The sequence below is a fragment of the Phoenix dactylifera genome, chromosome 8 (assembly GCF_009389715.1).
Source record: "Phoenix dactylifera cultivar Barhee BC4 chromosome 8, palm_55x_up_171113_PBpolish2nd_filt_p, whole genome shotgun sequence".
NCBI classification, from domain to species: Eukaryota; Viridiplantae; Streptophyta; class Magnoliopsida; order Arecales; family Arecaceae; genus Phoenix; species Phoenix dactylifera.
In genome coordinates, this window is record NC_052399.1 from 13586438 (window position 1) to 13607341 (window position 20904).

Below are 20904 nucleotides of genomic sequence, written 5' to 3' on the forward strand. Positions count from 1 at the left end.
AGGATTTCATTTAAAAAGACTAGCAAAAGGTATTATTTGAGTTTCTTAGTCTAGTATAAGTATCTAAGATATACCCAGTGCATTACTAATACAGGACTAAATATATGCCTACACGAGTCTTTACATTTTTTGTTTTCTTCTTTCTTCAAAGTGGATATAAAAATGATGTATTAAATTTTAGCCCTTACACAACTTGATTTATGAAAAAAAAATCTAACGCTTTCAAATAACGATGTCAGAAAACATATAGAATTAATATTGTTTCAAAAACATAAAATATCATATGGAAATACATAGTAACTAAATAGGTATATAGGACATGACATGCATGTAAAGAACCCTTCAATTCAGTCCCTACCTTATTTGAAAAAAAAAAGACACACTTATAAGATGGGTGGGGTAAAGAAAATCTGAAGGGGCAAAAGAATTTTTTTTTTTTTTTCCAAAAAAAATTCAGCAAAGCAACTGAAGATTCCAAGAAACTTAAAAGAGGCCTTCACATAGATAAAAATAGGAGGAGGAGGATGGGTAATTAAGGAGGGGTTGACCGAAGAGAAGGTGAAGAGGAGGGAAGGGATAGATGGGGATGTGGGGTATTAGTTTTTTTACTTTTAAAAATTTGGAATAATGATTAGAGAATGGCACAAGTGACATATTAAATTATAGTTAGTGCACTAAAAGAGAGATTGAAACTTTAAAAGAGAATATCTCATAATTTTAATTTAAAAATGATGGCAGTTTCAAAACAATTAAAGATAAATACAAGTCATAACTGATTTTTTTTAAATATGCGAGCTTAATATATTCAGTAATACAAAATTAATAGGTTAATTAATAAAAGGATTATTTTGATAATTTTGCGAGGACAACTAAAATCTAGATTATTTGCTCCCCACCCCTTTTTTTTATTATTTTTTTCTTGGTTGCCGTGAGCTGGGTAGCTACTGGCCATGCACAGTTTTTACTCGTAGGCAATGGTGATCCCCATCTACAGACGAACAACTAACATAGAAGCTGTTTTCATCTTTGTTGTCAACCAAATTAAGCTGGTGTAATATAGTAGTTAACAGTAGGGATTTATTGCAAACAACTTGATTCAACAGGGATGTAAGGGTAATAAAGAAACTGAATCATTTTATCTGCCTAAAGTTGAAAACCGGTGGGTGGGGCTGCTTCCTTCCTTCCTTCCTTCCTTCCTTCCAATCCCTGGCCCGTTTTTCCACTCAGTAGTGGGGAGCGAATGGTGAGAAAGATGCTCCATTTCAGCAAAAAAAAGGAAAGATGCTACATCATCATTAATTAAGTTTTGATAGAAAGGTACACCACTTGCATCTCCATCTCTCTCCACCCTCCTTTCCTTCCATCCTCCCATCCTCGGCCTCCCACAGATCTCAGAGTCAATAGATTCAAAATATCTCAACAAATACTCCATAACGATCTCAGTCTAAACCTTTTCTTTTTTCTTTTCTAATGATAAAACACTTGTCTAGATTGGGATTTATAACAGAGTGCTCGCAGGTAAAATAACCTGATTGCTCCCATGCAACCACTCGGTTTTGGTGGTAGTTGTAGAGCTATAAACCAGGCTTTTGATGCATTAAGTTTGGACCGTACCAGAGATTTCAAGCTTGGAGGTTGGTTGGGTGGCCTTGTTGTACTAGGCCATATGAGCTCACAATAATATAAGAAAATAAAAAAGAACATAATTGCATGCGCTCCGAAAGTTTTGGAGCTGGTTTTTCACAGCAAAAGAGGATGAAAATCTTGGTTGCTCATTAAGTTGTTAGGTCCCTGGAGGCATGAATTCTCGCATCTAGTTTAAAGAATCCAGAGCACTGGTTATGCAAATATGATCCAGCGTTTGAAGAATAGCAAAATCAAATAAATTTTGTTTCTGTTCTTTTCCCCTTGATGACAGAACCACAGATGAGACTGGAACTGTATTTTTGGTACATATTTAAGTCGAACATATGTACCATGCCAAGATTCAGAGGACCATAACACAAATCCAGCTGGCTGAACAAAATGAGATAGGGAATTCAAGACATATTTTATTGGTTCATCTGCTCTGATTTATGTGATGACAGTGGGAGCAGATCGGCCTGTGAACTCTTGCATCTTTGAAAGCTTTAGCGCCACATCCACCTACAGCAAGAAGCATAAAAGATCACAAACTCAGAAGAACAAATCACCATCATCATCAAACCATGCATCAAAAGTTGAAGGAATGAGCTTCATACAAGTGGAGCAAGTGCTGCTTGTGAATCCCTCCGAGTCTTCATAGAGTCCTCCTCATATTGCTCAATGTAGACTCGGATAGTTGCACCTTCAGAGCCAGTCCCAGAGAGGCGGAAAACCTGAGTGATGGTTTTAGGACGTCAACAAAATATTGCACCGGGAAGAGGGGAGAGGTCCTCTGGAGCATGCCATCTAAGGTTCCAATATAGATCATGCCATTTATGACGATAGGGATGAGAAAGAGAATCCAAGCACATGATGGCAATCTATTCCAGAGTCAGAGAACAAGTTCCAACCAAGATTCAAAGCCTCTAGCCAGCATCCTAGAATTACCTATTGATATTAAATCAATAAAACCAACAAGGAAAATTATTTACCAGTCGTGATCCATCCTCAAAGAGATATCGGATTCCCTGATGCTTCGAGATAGAACCATCCACAGGATCCTTGTATTCAAATTCATCTGCTTGGATAACATTTGGGACATCTGGCCCTATCTCCTTTATAATCCTGAGGAAGGCAAGCAACATATGTAACTCTTAACAAATGCCTGCCTCACAACTACATTAATGCAATGAAGGAAGATAGCTCAAGATCTGCTTACAGAAGTCAGAAGCTGATGATCTATTCTATTTGTAAGCCTTTCATTGTGTGTGTGTGTGTGTGCACGTGCGTGCGTGATATAGTTGAATCATCCCCTACTATATCATGAAATCAAATTGATAAGATTGCATCAAGGTAACTGAAATCAAATTCAACAAGGTGCAAAGGAAAACATTCATTTTGACATTCTATTAATGAATTTTAACATTTATTTTTTGAAATAAAACTAAATAATGAACATGTAAGACCACAACTGAGAGTAAAGGTAAACAAATGAAGCAAATAATAAAATGCTTAGTCTATACCAGTATCTAACATCTAGTACAGAGTGCAATTTGTATTTCTTAATTGAGGTGAAAAAAACAACTCATCACCAATAAGAGCTTTATGGTCGATACGCAAGTGCTCAATTAGCCCTGTATGTAGACAAAAGTTCCAGAATCACAAACATGATGAAGCCACCTTGTCCCATGTACTGGGGTAGCTACATTATTCTGTTTTCTATCCATTCCAATCAAGAAATATCACCTAAACATAAGTTTCTTTAAATTATTCACTGCAATCACTGTAACAAAATTTTGTTCCTTCTCTTTGAAACTCGCAACATACCACAAGTGAAATATGCTGAACAAAAAGAAATTGTTCACCATATTTTATCATGTAGATTGATATATTTTGACGTGTTCTCATGCTTCTATGCTTCCATAGCATCTCCCAATTAACCAAGTCACTCCTGCAAATGAAGACCTCCAACCCAAGTCCATCTGATTGCCACAGCACTCTAACATTCAATGCAGAAAGAACCACCAAAAGTATTTTGAATGCTAGAAAATTCATTGAACATATTGAGAAAAGATTGCAGACATCTTGAAGATCTGCAAGAAAGACCTCAGAATTCCTTTAATTATATCAAGGCCACTCATTTCAAAACATTTAGAAGCAACAATGAACCATATTTCTACGTTGTTGGGACCAGATTTATCTCAGATGTCAGGAAGTCATCATGCTTCCATCCACAAGATTAATCATGATCCAACCCTTTATTCAAGTATTCAAGTCATTTAAAGCTTAGCTGTGTCTACAAAGTTCTTATGGACCTAAATTCTAGTCATTAAGATGTCCAGCTATTTTAGAATCATTGACAAGCCCAAATTTTGAATGGATGAAGTATGATGGTCTAAGTTGTTACACGTTATCAGACACCAGTCTTAGCATATCTAACTTCAGTAGGTTCTAACATCTAAAATAGTAGTAGTAAAACTGACCCAACTTAATAACCCTTTTGGATCAGGGATGGGTTTTAGCCCAGATTTTAAACATGTTGGAGATTCAACCTTGTTCAGGTCATGAGGGTAGAGTTTTTCGAGATGGGTCAGACTGGATGAGATCATCTAGATCAGGTTAGATAAGTGGGTTAGATTTTTTTTTTTTCTTGGCCAGGAAAATTAGCAGGTTAGATCTTTAAAGATCAGTTGACCAATTTATTGTACGTCGTTTGGTTCTTCTGAGGACCATAGTGAGTGGAGTCAGGTTGAATTGGTTAAAGATCGGCCATGTTGCTGTAGCAGGTCGGTCAGGTCAGCTTGCTTGGGTAGTGAAAATCAAAACATTGGTGGCTTTGGGTCTTAGTAGAAGGGAAGGGACTTCTTAGTGAGACGTGCCCACTTAGAAAAATTGCGCTGCACTTGCTTTCTAACTGCTCCCACTTTTGGTAACTCAGGTTTGGTCAAGGATTCCCGATCTGGAGTCAAGTAGGCTGAAGTAGAAGGCACGTTTGCGAGTGTTTTCTGTTCTCACTTGACTCAACTTGACCCTGACCTGACCAATCTGATCATTGCCTCCTCATAGGAACAAAAGTAGGTGCAGAAGCTGATTCTTATAACAAGCTTACAGAAAGTAATTGTCTTATAAATTGTCTCATGCAACAGCTCAAACTTAACTTGTTGAGAAGTAGAAAGTACAATAATTATCATAATCATTTTAATGTCTGTGAGATAATCTGCAGTGTTTATTGTAATTAATTATAGTAAAGCATTCCTGCCGAATCTTGGGGTTATAAATATAAGATACTTAATTCTCACCGAAATTTCTAAGGAGGAAAAAGCAGTTCACTAGAACGCAAATAAGAATTTCAATTGTAGAATGCAGTTTCAAGAAGATCCATGATATTATCGTAGTCATAGGCTCATAGTATAGAAACATACAGAGATGGTTGAACTAACAAGACGCGAACACAAAAAATTATTTACTAAAACCAAAATCAGAATATAATACTGATACCTGGCACTGCATTATGAAATGTCACAGAAAATGGTTATTAGGAAATTAGATAACAGGAAACATGGTCACAACAAGAAGTCACATTTAGCTAACAAAAGAACATTGGAAAGTATATACAACAAAGAATCCATGCTATGAAAAATATCGAGGCATATTAGAGATAATGAGTGTCCTATCAAAGTATGGTGGGAAATTATAGATGATAAACTAGGCTGGGAAATTTGCAAAAAGAAATGTACTTGTTGACATCAGGAAGAGATGATTGCTGGTTGACCAAATGTGCCATAAGTTCCTTGGCTGCGCCAGCATCCACATTCTGCGCCAAACAGTATGAATCAGTTAGAAGAGTATTGCCTAAATACAGAATTAGCAAGCACATTAAGAGGATGAACAGTCATCTACAGATATCTTTTGATGGTACATAAGAGCAACCACTTTCGCCTACCTCATAGTCATATCGAGTATAATAATGACGACCATGAGTGGCCCAATGCTGAAGAACTATATCTTCAACTGTGACCAGCTTTTCCCCATCAAGCTTGTCCTTGTTTCTAAAAGCAAGAATAGAAAGCCAAGCTAAAACTGCCCAGATTCCATCCTTTTCACGAATATGATCTGAACCTGTAATAAATATATGTGAACGGTGAACCCATGGCAGACTTATTCTTGCACATAATGATTTGTTCAGTCTTGAGAGAATGATGAAGTGAACATACTGAAAAAAAATAATCACTTGTTATCCAAATTTAATTTTAAACTTGATCATTCATAATTCAATGAACGTGATGCTGAATATGTATACGTTGAAGGCCTGATGTCCTTGCAAAATAACTGCAGATGTTACGCACGTGTGCACAGACAGACAAACAACACATGCATGCATGCATTTGCCTATATATGTAATTACATACATGCATATAGACATATATACATGCACACTAAATGATATATGTATATGTATAGGTATGCATTTACTTATATATATATATATATATATATATATATATATATATATATATATATATATATATGGGTTTATATACATACATAAATTCAAACAACACATGCACACATGCATGCATGCATTTACGTATATATGTACTTACATGCATACATGTAGACATATATACATGCATACTAAATTATATAGGTATATGTATAGGTATGCATTTTACTTATATATATGTATATATGGGTTTATATACATACATAAATTACATATTTATATATAAATATATGCACATTTATATGATTGAACAATTTTTTTTTTGCTGCCGTTCGAATTTTTTTCCTAATACTTGATAACAATTATACATATGAATACCATATGTTTTCTGCTTTTGCTCGGATATGATTTAGTAACTGATGCATTATAGAGGTAAACAAGATATCACAGAATCATTATCACTATGAGTTTTGAATATATTAAGGGAACAAGAAAAACACTCCTTGCCTCAACACTCTCTCTTGGTAGACCACCACTCTCCTTTCCATCCAAATATGCCTCAAATTCCTAGCATTATCCATGGAATTGCCTAAGTTTCCAGAAGCTGGAGAGCACGAGGGCGCGGGACAAGTTTTCAGAGCAGACAGCACCCTAAGTGGAAGTCTCTAGTACTAAGGTCTCACCTCTCAATCCAACTTTTTCCTCACCTTAGACAACTATAACGATCACTTGGTTTCCTTGCCTATGTCGCACTGCCCTTGCCCAGAAAGTTGGCATGATTTCATGGAAGAGCAACAAGAATAGAATGGAAAAAAACTATAAGATGGTTTGGAGAAGGAAGAAGGCTGGGGAGAGTATGATGGATTGTCAATTGTACAAGATGAAGTTGTTGCTGATGGCAAACAAGATAAGTGGCAGAACTGTTGGTAAGGATAGTGTGACATTTAAGAGCAGGCATGACGTAGGCAAATGGCTATAAACAACATTGTTCAAGTGAGGATTCTACAAGAAAAACAAATAATAAAGGACCTGTTCAATACTTGCTTCTAGTAACTGTACAGAAACACAGATGCACACACAAGTTCACATGCTTAAAAAACATTTTATATTACACTATAGGTCTTTGGATTCCATTCCTACAAATTTTTTTATTTGTTTCCTTTTAACACAATATAGACCCCTAGAAGATTAAGCACTGTAAAATGCATGAAGTAAATAAATAGCACCAACCTGTTCCAAAGCTCTCTTCACCACAGATTGAACAGAGGCCAGCATCCATCAAGTTCCCAAAAAATTTCCAACCAGTGGGTACCTGAAAAATGCCAATGTTCATCTAATTCTACCAAAGCCATCGAATTGAAAGCATTGGTGTCCCTTATGATTAATAAATACCTCAAAAAATTTAAGATGTAATTTTTTTGCCACAACATCTAGGGCAGCTGATGTTGGCATGCTCCTGCAGGTGCCATAGACAATATGTTTGGTGAAGATTATTCACATCAAAGAGCTAGGAACTTTTATTTCTAAGACTTTCTTACAAAGATTAGTAAGTGGCGTGCAACCTGTCAAATAAAATCAACAAAACTATGATGCATTAAATCTGAATGATATGATATATTATGACTGGTATAGCTAGTATTTAAGTACTAAATTGTTGACTTACAAGTCTACAGGTTATAGGTCCACTTAGAGTTAATATTATTCGCTCTCTTTATTTATTTCATAGTAAGTTCAAATTATAAAGAACACGTCAAATAAAGTCAAATTTTGTAATATCACAGCCAACCCTAATAACTTTTCCGAAAGCTCTACAAGTTGAAAGTGGTTGCTAAAAGGTGAATAAATTCTCTCTTGAATCCAAAACCTCAGCACTAACAGTCAAGGCAACAAACATGTCTGAAAGAACCCCAAAATTTCTCCAAATATATGAAACTAAAGACACTATCCATTTTAAGTTTAACCTGCCCATTGAACCACCCAGACACAATACCCCATTCTCCCATAGTCTTATAGTTTACACTTCACAGATTAATATAAGCGGCATACTAGAGAAACACAGCTTCACATTGGTTTTATTATCATTAAAGTGACCCTTTGAAAATTATCATAACATGGAATCAACACAAAACCTTACCTAATTCAGACTAAATCATATACACTTCCAAAAAAATTAGTGAATGTGCTTTGTTTTCACTCTTATCCATTTAATCACAAAAATGTGGATAATAAATATCATTGATTTTATTCATAACTGTTATGCTAAAGGAGAGGGCATGGGTCTAAATGTTAGGAGACCCAGAAAAATCGAAAGCCAAAGCCACACTAGGATCGAAAGCAAATGAAGAGTAAGGGGAGGTGTGTTGAAAAACAGTATTGACCAATGGCTTGTATTGAGGAGTCCTTGGAATATGTTGCACTCTCATCCATCCCCTCACTAAACACACACATGCACAGAGAGAGAGAAAGAGAGAGAGATTTTAGCCGACATGTGCCGTAAAGTTGTAATGTATCAGCATCTAAAACTCTTGGGATTTCACAAAGTAAATAGTACTATTATATTTGATAGAAACTAAGGAAATGAATTCCTTAATAATGCTAGAACAAAAAAGAAAAGGTGTGAAAAGATAATTTTTGTTTTCTTTGTATTTACACCTATATGTTTCCAACAAATATCTTAGGTTTTATTGGTAAAGATATTTGCCCATACAATCTCATGATCCTGTTTATTTTTTCCTCCTCCGAATGTTAGTATTCGACTTTCACTCAAAGAGCAGCGAAATTGCAGTCCAAAAATATCATCAACAGGAGGTCAGCCAACAAAACAATATGACTCCTAAATCTTCAATCAGAATTATTTGAGCACTTTCAGGCATGCTACTAAAGTCTCCAGCTATGCTCCCTCTGGATAATCTAAATAGCATTTGATAGGGCTTGTACCATGTTGTTCTCAAGTTTGGTTGTGGGATCTCTGATTCCCCTCAAAAAAAGAAAATGGGGTATCTGATAAATTAGAAGCCCTGGAATCGTTCAACTTCAATTGTTTACAAAGAGGATTTCCAGCCAAGTTTAGGGTCTATGTCTAATTCCAATGGAGAAACTGCAAAATAAACGTTTCATTTTTCATTTAACTCTCTACACAACTAAAACTTACATCCATACATCAATCATTATTTCATACATCTTGAAGAGCAAGGGGCAGACAAATGCAAAGATGTATATGTCACTGCACACTTTTTGGTACATTTTTAATTTGGATAGATGCCATAAACAGAAAGGTTCTCCATTCAGAGCAAGGAGATAAGTATTAGTTTGCACCAGTCTATGTCAAGTATATCGTACCAAACTGGCAGGTAACCAGTACTTGGTACACTTCTCATACTACGCCTACCAAAACATAGCAGATGATGTCACCCTTGCTGCACCAACACTAACTACTGTACCATGTGTCTCTATGATACGATATATAGCAGTAACTACAATGCCAATCCTCCATCGGTTTGGGTACTGACACCAGCACTTCAACCCATGATACAAAGGAAGTATAACTTTTGAACAATTTGACAGGAAAAGTCTTTGTTTCATGTTTATCAAAATATTTTAAATAACAGTATTGCAACCTAATTCACAAGCTCCAAATGCTCCACCAAGTGATCAATGTCAATTTCTTGAAAATAGTCCTCATAGATGGGCCCCTTACTATCACCAAAACCCTGAATCCAAATAATCCTTCAGCAAGGCCTTTTTGGTACTTATCAAAATTCTTGGAAACAAATTAGACCAAAGAACAACACTTACCTCCATAAGAGAGTAATACCTCCTTTTCCAGCAATAAACTTACCTGTCTCACTTGGTTTAATGGCATCCTATGCCATATCTATCCAAACAAACAGAGGGATCAACAATGAAGGTTTTAGATATCAAATCCTAGAACTCCTACAGCTGGTTCCTTATGATTACTTTCCAAATTCAACCATATTTAAACCAGAAGCTCCATAGCCATTAGCAAGTTAAACTAACATGCACTTGTTTCTAGTTATGGCGCACTCAACTCCACTTTAACCAGTGGATCACATTTTTATTGGCTGTATGCCCTTCCTAAAAAAGGAACTTTTAACAGATATATTCCTTTTGCTACTTTGCTAGGCACTTGAAGGTGTGTCTTTCAGAGCCATAAGCAAAGAGGCGAAACAGCTGTCAAACCAACCAGTTCTTCCCCTCCCAAACGTTACATTCTGATCAATCTTAGCCATAGAAAGCTGCGAGAGATCTCAAGAGGAAAATTTTGTACTACAACCCTTATTTTAGGCAAACTAGTCGCTCAGTTTTTACAATCCAAATCCAAACAAACTCATGAAAAGAAATATTTGAGGCCCAAAAGCATCTCAAACAGACCAGGTGCCACCTGAGATTTTAGCAATAGCTATTCCTTCTTAGTCGAAAATATGGTTATGGCTTGTGTCATCTGCAAATGTCATATAGGAAATAACAAACAAATATTGCTTTACTCTATGGAAGTCCTTCCACCAAGTTGAAGATACAAACTCTTGAAAAGAAATATTTGAGGCCCAAAGCATCTGAAATAGACCAGGCGACACCTGAGATTTCAGCAAAAGATACTCTTTCTTAATTGGAAATATGTGTCATCTGCAAACATTGTATAGGAATAAGAAACACATATTGCTGTACTCTATTGAAGTCCTTTCTCCAATTTGAGGATATTGATAGATTATGAGAACTGAAAACCCCATAAAAACGACACAACACAAAATCCAGAACGATCAGAAGGGTAAGCCCAGCAGTTCTATAAACTTCATCAACAAAGTCCAATCAATCTAATTATACACCTCTATAAAAAGCTTAGAAACTATTCCATGTTCATCACAGTAATCACTCTTGGGATGTGAAACACCATTCCAGAATTTTCTTCACATTCACAGAAGCATTCTCAGTCCAAAATTTTCAATTATCCTTTTCCCACTAGGAACCAAACAATATGGATTTTAAAGCTACATGCCTTGACCTGAAAATCCTAGATTAAACCATATCAACAATTTGGATATCCTCAACCCTATTCCTGAGGATAATTCAAGGAGACTAATAGATCTTGGTTATCCACTCATTTTAAATCATAGTATACCGTACCGGCCCGAACCGGACAGTACAGAGCGTATTGTACCATACCAGTTCGGTACTGGTACCCAGTACAGGTGACAATACCGACATTCGGTACGCCAAAAAAATTTCGTACCGACACTGTGCTAGTGTGGCACCAGTACGGGGTCTAGTACTGAGACGGCGAACCTTGTTTTAAATGCATTACTTCATACCTAAACACACTAAGCATTCCATCTACGCATTCAACTAAAACTTCACATATAATGTCTCAACTTAGCAAAAACCAGAAAACTTGGGGGCATCCTTGTGCTACCAAAATGTAGACGGATTGATATCAGCTATATCACGATTCATCCTCTGCCCATCTTTGAAGTTCCAACTTGTAGAGGATAAAGTAGAAAGAATCATGTTCAGATTTCGGATATCTTCAAAAAGAACTAATCAAAAACCCAAAAACAAATGAAATTCCATACTACAAAACTCTTCAACTTTCCTCGAACTGCTCTTGAAAAAGCAAACTCCTCACAAATTCTTCGAAAGAAAAGATTGTTGAAATATCAATTGGTAAAAAGCAAGGATAGAAGTATGCCTTTTCGGCTTTACCCTTTCCCATTTTATTCTTACTAGTGAATATTGAATATTAAACCCAATCAGACAGAAACTTAAGGGTTTGTGACCTTACAAAGTGTATATTAAGGAAGCTTTCTCAGAGTGGGGTCCATAAATTTTCATCCATGAGCTCTTAATCTAAATTCTTACTTACGAGACCAAATAACTAAAGTTTACATTTTAGTTATATGCATATTGTATATTAATCTCATAATCAGTAACATTTCCTATTCAATACCCTTCGCCGTACCCCCACTCCCTAGTGCTATCTACATCCATCGACACTCTGACTGCATGACTTAGCTAATGAGCGAACGCCTAATTCTTAAGCCTTAATCACCTATTACACATGATGCGACTCGTAAATACAACTAGAGTCACCTTTTTTTCTTCATACCCTGAACGAGAATAAGGAACCCATGAATAGAACTAAAAGTACGTCAAGATCATTTTATTTACCTCAGTTAGGCAAGAAAGCTTTGAAAGATACCTGGCAACCCCCTTCAAACCAGAGTTGAAATAGGGAATGGCTTGAACAGCATTGGCAGCAATTATAGCAACAGAATCTGATGGAGTTACAAAAAATCTGATTACACAAGAAACACATTTGTAAGTATCAAGTATAATATATCTATCATTATAGAGCTAGTCTCAGTGCACGGGTACCTCTTGCCAAGGATCATGTTACGATCTGCATCACCGTCAGCTGCAGCACCAAACTCCGGTGGTTCGCCTTGAGGGCTTGATTTACCCAGTCCCATTCGTGCAACTAATTCCTTTGCATATGTAAGATTAGGATCTGGATGACCACCTCCAAAGTCTTCCTGAAGACAAAGCATGGTAACAACAAGTGCAACCTCAGAGATATTCAACTCAACAATCTCCTAATAACAGAGAGACAAACAAAAGATACCTTGGGCGTGCAATTGATGAGTGAATTTTCATTTGCACCAAGCTCTTCAACAAAAATACGTTTGGCATAAATTCCAGCAACACCATGAAGCGCATCATAACTGAAAGTGAAAAAAAAGAACTGCCTTCAGACTCATTCACAACAGATAGTATAATAATAACAATTAATTGCTAGCTAGGCAGCAAATACATACCAGAACGTGAACTTTGGACATGAAAGCAGCTTTTGAATGGACACGAAGTCAAAAATTGTCCTGAGATGGAAAAGAGACATATATTACCTTCTGCACAAAATTGATGAGTCCCATTCATCAGATAACTGTAACCACTTTTTTGTGTTTTCCTTTTGTCAAGCAAATTAACAGTGTCACCACCAAATCATTTCATTGGATAATTCTAGCCACTATTATTAGGGTATTTACTATTAAAGAATCAAGTCCAATTGTTCAGCTAAATTATCATTTTGTCAATCTCATGGTTAGGTAGTATGATACTCTCAGAATGAGAGAATCAACATCTCTACAATTTAATCATAATGAAAATATAAGAAGATAAAGCCAGATCAAAAAAACAAACGAATATGAAAGATTTGGCATACAATAAACATACATATACACACGGAAAAGAATATTACTTCATTAATTTTACATAATCACTGGTTGAATCAAAGACCTCCACATCAAAAGGTCCTTCAGGCCCATCAAAGCTACTTACACCTATGACAGAGAGATTTACCTGCAATTAAAAAATGAATTAAACATCAGGTGAACAAATGAAGTATTATGAGACAATTGCAGGCTCTTAGCACAGATTATATACATCTGGAATATCTTCTGCAATTAAGTATTCTTTTATAATTTTTGTATTTGCAAAGATCTTCTCAGTAACAGCTTCTGGAGCAGGCCCACCATTTTCCATGTTGTACTTGATTCCAAAATCCTGCCAAAAGCAAATATCTGATAAATGCAGCAATCAAAAGAAAAAAAGAACATAAAAAAAAAACCGAGTTTTATTCTTGAATGGTTTCATAAAAAAAATTATAGAAGAAAAATTCACCACATCGGTATGAAAGTTTGGTTCAAAATTTTAAGCATTTTGACTAGTTGAACCCAGACAAGTATGTAATAGATGATGATATATATATATATACAGTGCATTAACATGTTACTTCCATAGAGCACAAAATTCCCTTTAAACTAACATATGATACCTATTTTGAGGTTGAGAAAGATGGTAACTCAGTTTAGATATTCCTGCTAGCAGTTACACAACAAAACGACTAATTTCTTTCATGCGAAAGTTAAACCGAGGCGGAGTACTGAATTTAATGTGTCTACCCTATAACCCTCCAACTCACCTTCATGCAAACCATGCATGGTTTTTGGAATTGTAAAAAAAAGATATAGTAATATGATGAAAGTTTGAAGGAAAAAGTACCGAATGGGGTTAACCTACATTCATTAAGGTCATAAACCACCAAAAGTCAGAGCAAAGCAGAATCCTGGTATAAAAATTAATAAGGCAAGCTTACATAGTGATGAAGCACGATACTTCTAAATTCGATTAATTATCAACTCTTTTACATTCTAGCCCATAAAGAAATACAGAATACTAGTTTCATCATTGACAATTAACAGTAAGAACTTAATACTAGCCCTTCATGAAGAAATACTGAAATAAAGGATCTTGGAAACATATTTACAATTTGCATTTATGTTGTGTTCTTAGTAGCGGGAATGTTCTATCTAGGGTGCCACACTTGTTTTAGAAGTAGTACCAAACCCCTTAACATGAGAATAAGGTTTCGGAGTATCCAGCTTACATGTCAGGAGAGTGGGAAAATATACAAAGCACCAATGGGACTGGACCTCAAAATAGAGTAGAATCAGTACTCTAGTTCAACATAATAGGTTAAGCTACATAGCTCAATTTCAACATAGAATGTATAACCAGGGTTTGTCGAACCATGTCGAACTAGCTAGTTCGATCCGACCGGGGTGCACCGAATCTGCCGGTTCAGGGTGTATCAAACCAGACTGGTTGGGTACCAGCACAGTTTAGACTAGTAATTTGATCTAGTTTCCGCTCGCTTTGATCCCCCCTCCCCCAGCTTGGAACAATTGAAAGAGCACTTGGCTCCTTGCCTATTCGTGATGGTCAGACTCCGCCCCCTGCTGCCCACGTTCAAGGGTCAGGTAAGTCTTTTTTTTCTCTCTCTCTCTCTTTCTATCTCTTACTTAGGTTAGGTTTAGAATTTCCCTTGCCTCCCCCTTCCTCCCTCCCTCTCAGTCCGCTAACCCGAGCGACCAGTCGGAACATATCGACTCCCTCCTCTCTCTCTCTCTCTCTCTCTCTCTCTCTATATCCCCCTTTCTCGTCCTCTCCTTCTCCCCCCCTAACTCGAGCAACCGGTTCACTGAAACACATCGGCTCCCTCCCTTGCCCTCTCCCTCTCCCTCTCTTCCTTTCTCTTTTTCTCCCTCTCCGGCTCTCCCTGTTTCGAGTGCATACCGGAACGGCATGGTACGGGGCCGAACCAGTCGCCGACTGATACGCCCTCCAGTACTGGTTCGGCAAACCTTACGTATAACCATATTTATATCTAAAGTTTTTTAAAGGGTAAAGGCTGCAATATTTTTTCTTTAATGACATGGGCATCAAAAGTTGAAAACAAATAATACGGTTCTTCTCTCTCCTGCTGTAATTTTTTTGATCTCCAGCTTATCAAAACTTTTTCAATCTTTTGTGAAAAAAGGAAGAAATATTAATAGAATTATAGCGGTGCAGAATTAACAGCACAAGAAAATACCTCGTGTGGACCACCAGGGTTATGACTTGCTGTCAATATAAAAGCTCCTGTTGCCTGAGATTCCCGTGTTTGAAAGCATAATAGGGAATAGTTATCAGGTTTCGATGAACTATTCATGACACAAACAATCCGTTCCAGAAATATCAGAGGTACATGGTTATCTACTAAAAGTGCAAACTCACATCTGCACCAACTCTTTCACGTATGACAGCTGAAACTGCTGGTGTTGACAGTAAACCATTTTGTCCAACCCAGATCCGTCTGACTCCATTAGCAGCCGCTATTTTGATAATAATCTGCCCGATTTGAAACAAAAGGAAAGAACTCAAACTATATCAATAAGAAAAACAATATCACTTCCAAATAGATTTAAAAAACACCAGGCATCTTACTGAACAAACAAACACCAGGTGAATATTATTTTTGAAAAACATGCATCATCAATACATGTATAAGTGCATATATAGTGAAAATATTTTAGCCCCCAAATTATGAAGGGTTTGAGAAATATGCTTGTGTGTGCGTTTAGCATGAAGCTCATGCATGCTTATATTACAGAGATCTCATTGTGCATTCTAGCCAGCAGTTAAATGATTGATACATCCTTCGCTTTATTCACATAACAAGAAACCCAAAGGGTGTTTAGCCATTCAGGGGCTTTTTGTTTGCCTACAAAAAAGCAAGCTGCTGCAAACTCCCTTCATCTTCCTCTCTCTTCCACTGCCACCTCCCTCTTCCTCCAGCACCACTGGCTACCCACCATCATCCTCTTCCACCTCTCCCGATTCCACAGCGACCTCCCTCCACCATAGAGAGTGATAATAAAAAATGATAGATTTCCTATATTATTTGTGTTGATAATGACGAGGGCAGATGTTTATGGCATAGAAATGCAACAAGTGCATCCAAATAATTTTATCATCTTTTTAATCGACCTGGACAAATGAACCAGTATTGAACAACTAAAAATTGTCATTAGACACTCTAACTGACCTGAGAAAATCATGATTCTCATCAAGAGATTAAAAGTAACATCAACTGAGGCACAAAGAGGTAGAATTCACAAGTTCTTGCATTAGAAGTACCTGAATAGCATCCTTCGAAAAATAACGGCCATCCCCAGAAACAACAATTGTAGCACCTGCGCTGTGAAGCTTATGCTAAGATATACTAGAGAAGAAAACTTACAAGGATGTGATGGTACTAAAAATAGCAAAACAGTAAATAATAGATACACATTTTTTTTTATAAAAAAGATGTCAAATGTACTCCTACATTCATCTTATACTTTTGTAGAACAGAACATGGAAAATAATACGTGAAGGGAAAAAGGAGTACATGGGACTAGAGTCCAGCACATGTGATGTGGGTGTAAGGATACCTCTAGGAATAAAGTCTGCTCACTGTTTGACCTAAACCATGCCTTGTGAGACCCACAGTGAGGCTTCAGGTTCTGGAATGAGCTGCATAAGGCTGGCCTCAGATTCTTTCGCATTATATATTAACTTGAGTTCAGCACATGCAATGCATAAGTAAGGAATCTCTCTAGGAAAAGAGTCCGGGCTGGAATAGTATAAAAAATGTAGCTTCTTTTTTTAATCTTTTGGATAAGTAATTTAGGGAAATAAGGAAAGGCAGAAATTTTTGGACTCCAGAGGAACGTGTAGAGTCCAGGTCATCATGTGTCTGATTTTTTTATAGAACACATAATTACGTAAAGCATAAGATACCGAGGATGAGGGAACCATTTTTTTTTTCCTTTTTTCAGTGTGGGGCCTATGATGAGGCTTCAAGCTCTGAGCATCTGGCCTGCCAGCCTTTCGCATTAGATATTAGTAGATGTCTTACATCTTGCATGGCATCTTTAAACAGAATAGATTTGGCACAACCAAGTAGCAGAACTGCATCAATAACCAATTGATCAAATATCTTCTGCCAACCCACAATCATTGGGATGAAGGTAAGTGGTTGTGACTGCCATGTGCTGATAATATTTTTTTCTGAATAATCACACGATCGATGTCAACAAAAAGTACATATGCAAACATGCAATATAAGGAAATTTCCAGTTGAGACTCAGATATGGTCATATTTTTTATGCAGCAAGGAGGATCAAGTGTGGTACCTAACAATTTCCTCTGAGAGCTGGGTAATATACAAGCAAGCAAGGGTCATCAGAACATATAAGGTCTAGTAAGATCAGTGGGAGAAAAGATTAAAAAAAAAAAATAAAGACCTAATTAACTCAACTATCAAAAAGGATGCAACAAAAGGAAACCAACAGAAATAGAGTGTAACCATCTTTTTCATAAATCACCATTTACTTCTTGTTGCTGGAATATCAAGGTGAGTTTACTATCATCCAAGACAATAAGCCATTTCTTCTTAAAAAATGTCTTAGTACAATTTTAAGCTAGTTGATGCCATCAAGTTAAGCAACTTGCTAAGCAGAAACCTGCCAGATCAACTTCTTGACCAACTCGAAGTCATAATGAGTATTGTAATGAAACTGTATGTATATATCATGTAGGGGCAAAAAAGTTTTAGTTTTTATAGCAAACCAGAAGGAGAAAATATCATAAGAACAAATAGAGGATAAACTTATGTGGGGAGTCCAATTAAAAAATTCAATATTTGAAGAAGAACAATAGAAAAGATACAAGGAACAATACAAACTCTTGATATCAAGAAAGGATACAAGGAACAATACACATTCTTGATATCAAGACATTTGCATGGAAATCCACTTGTGCGGACTACTTTCAAAACCGTAGAATCTGTTATAAGCTTTCTAAAGAGAAGAAATTAAAATGATTTTTAAATGAAAAGTATCATCTAATGGTTGTTTAAACAGCAAACTACCATGTAATTTTTAAATCGCATGCATTTGTGCTCTCTCTTGCCTTCGTTCCCTCACACCCCCTCCCTCTCCTGGACTTGGTAGCATTTAGTTAATACCTTCCTCCACCTTTCCCTCTCAAGAACTTTCATGGCGTGGCAACAAAGCAACAGTCCCTCTCTCAGATCGTAGCCTTCATTAGCCACAAGTTTATCTATACACACCTGAAAGTCACAAATTTGAATTCAAGTTTATCATATTAGTTGTTTGCCCCCCAAATGAAATTTATGATATTTTCTGAGATTTAATCAATTGAAAAGACTTCTTTCATTGATACTAATATGAACACAATTTGGTTAAGTTTTACTTCACATCCTATAATGCGAGTTTTACAATGCCTTATTTTTGTAACCAAATCCTAAAGTATGAACATGTTTCTCTGAGAGATTCCTATTTCTTTAGCAGTTCCATATTACCCACCTCCTATGTAATTGAGATCTTCAAGCAATAAAAAAAATTAAACTCAGTCTTCTACTCCAAGCTATGACACAATAACCACTGCATCATTGAAGGTGGGAGCTTCTCTCTTTTTAGTGCATCACAAACACAGTATGAACTAGATAGGTCCCTAAGAAAACAAATTTACCCATCACATGGAATAATGGAATCATTATAATTCAATGAAGCCTCATGTTTTATTGATAAAAAAAGATTTAGGTGAATAATAATTGAGCATCTGGATTCGTGGCAGCTCTAGATACTGTCATTTAGGGAAAAAACACCGTAATCAGGTAACTCCCTGAGCAATATTGCAGGCAACAAAGGCTCACCTTTCACTTGGTCAGCAGCAAGCGCATTAAAGGTTGACTGAACAAAGTTATGCAGGTAATTAGGCTGCTTAAAAACCGTCACCTGAAACAAATTCTTATGTCAATACCTATAGCAAAAGCACAAACAATATAGAGAGTTGAGAAGTAACTATTACAATGCCTTACCAATCCCAATCAATAAGGGAGGGAAAAAAATGAGACCACATGTCCAAGCAAAAGAATACTAAAATACGCTTACCATCTATTTTAACCAGACAGAGGCTTCATCTTTCAAACAATAAGCATTTTAAGAGTAATTGATTTATTGAAGTTAATTAAACCAAAATAGTTGAGAATTGAGATGAGCCTTGATGCTCGTTGTTGTGCCGTTACCAGTTAGTCCAATCCCTCTAACTTTGAGACTGAAAAAACCAGCAGGGTTCATGTTATTAGTTTATTGGTTTTATAATCAATACTTAACAACTAAACAGCAGGTGTTAGATAAGCTTATTTTTTTGACCAATTTTAAATACTTTTACTACGACAGTAAATCCTCCAGATTTTCTGCCGTCCCTCGCTTTCGTTTACGAATAACCAACAAGATCCTAACCATCATTGCAATGCAAAAAGCAACCATCCGGACCACCTGATCTCGATCAGATGGCCAAGACAACCCAACGAGATGCAGAAGATGGGCGTAACATGTATCAAATCAATCAAACCAAGACCATCTCATTCGCGAGCCAAAGATCCCTAATTTAGGGGGGGAAATCAGCATTGAGATCGAAAAGTCGGCAAAACGACTGAAGCCACTGAAGCGTAATCAATACGAATCGAATCCAGATTCGCCACTAAAACAAAAGAAACAAAGAAAGAAAGAAAGATCTAATTGCCAACTCTTCCAGGACGACGAGACCACGACTTCAAGATCTACAGCTAAAAACTATGATCCAAGAAAGCTTAGATCTATGAAAGGCGATCATTACCTTCTTCCTGAGGCCAGAAGTCCCAGGCTTCTGGCCCTCGAAAGGAGTCGTCTCCTTCCGAGTCACCATAAACATCACCATTTTCTCCTCCCTTCTGCAGCTCGAATCGAGATCGAGATGGAGAGCGCGAGCAAGACGTGGGGAAAGGAAACGGAACAAAAAAATTAAAGAAAGAAAGAAAGACAGGCGGCAGCGACGTGAGGGGTGGCGTGGCGTCGAGAAGCGAGCGTTATATGAGGCGGAGAGGCGGGTGGCGTTGCTTCCAGAGGCCACGCGTACCATTCCATGTTGTGGGACCCAGAAGAGGAGTGAGCTGGAGACCGTTTATCACAAGCCTAGTTCACCGAGGGCCGTTCGTTTCTGCTCCACATTTTGGAGCACTCATTTACATTATGTGAAACGGATCGTATTTCCAGCAAAAAAAAAAAAAAAAACGGATCGTATGAGTTGACAGTTACAAACAAGCCTACGTTTTCTTAGAAACTTTCGAATTATAAATATGGGAAGAAAATATTTCGACAAAGAGTTAAAAAGTTGGCCGTTGTTATCGAGCAATTAGACATTGTTTGGCAAGCTAGAGCTTTTAGAAATAGTACTTTTATAAAAAAAAACTATTTGTTGTATGGCAAGAAAGAAAGCTAAGTTCAATTAAGATTATTTTTTGGTTGGAGCTCCATTATGGTATAAAAGAGCACTTTCTATAATTATATATTTTATCATTGATATTTTGATTTAAAAAAATTATAAATCTAAAGTAA

The 20904-nt window shown here is 36.8% G+C and overlaps 1 protein-coding gene across 2 annotated transcripts; it reads right to left on the bottom strand.

The window, feature by feature from the left end:
* Positions 1 to 1753: 1753 nt before the first annotated feature.
* On the bottom strand, positions 1754 to 20353 carry LOC103695864 (phosphoglucomutase, cytoplasmic 2). 2 transcript variants are annotated; one of them, XM_008777301.3, is made up of 18 exons: positions 20147 to 20353; positions 19182 to 19263; positions 16598 to 16653; positions 15695 to 15808; positions 15513 to 15566; positions 13523 to 13642; positions 13338 to 13438; positions 12898 to 12957; positions 12705 to 12804; positions 12458 to 12615; positions 12282 to 12377; positions 7460 to 7523; positions 7298 to 7379; positions 5567 to 5742; positions 5361 to 5437; positions 2616 to 2748; positions 2241 to 2357; positions 1754 to 2145 (listed from the first exon to the last, which is right to left on the bottom strand). In XM_008777301.3, exons 1-18 carry the CDS (start codon positions 20225 to 20227, stop codon positions 2074 to 2076), a joined length of 1743 nt encoding a protein of 580 aa, XP_008775523.1. In that variant the 5' UTR covers positions 20228 to 20353; the 3' UTR covers positions 1754 to 2073. The 2 variants fall into 2 exon arrangements, with proteins under 2 accessions (XP_008775523.1, XP_008775517.2); XM_008777295.3 differs by having other exon boundaries at positions 15513 to 15575.
* Positions 20354 to 20904: the final 551 nt, after the last annotated feature.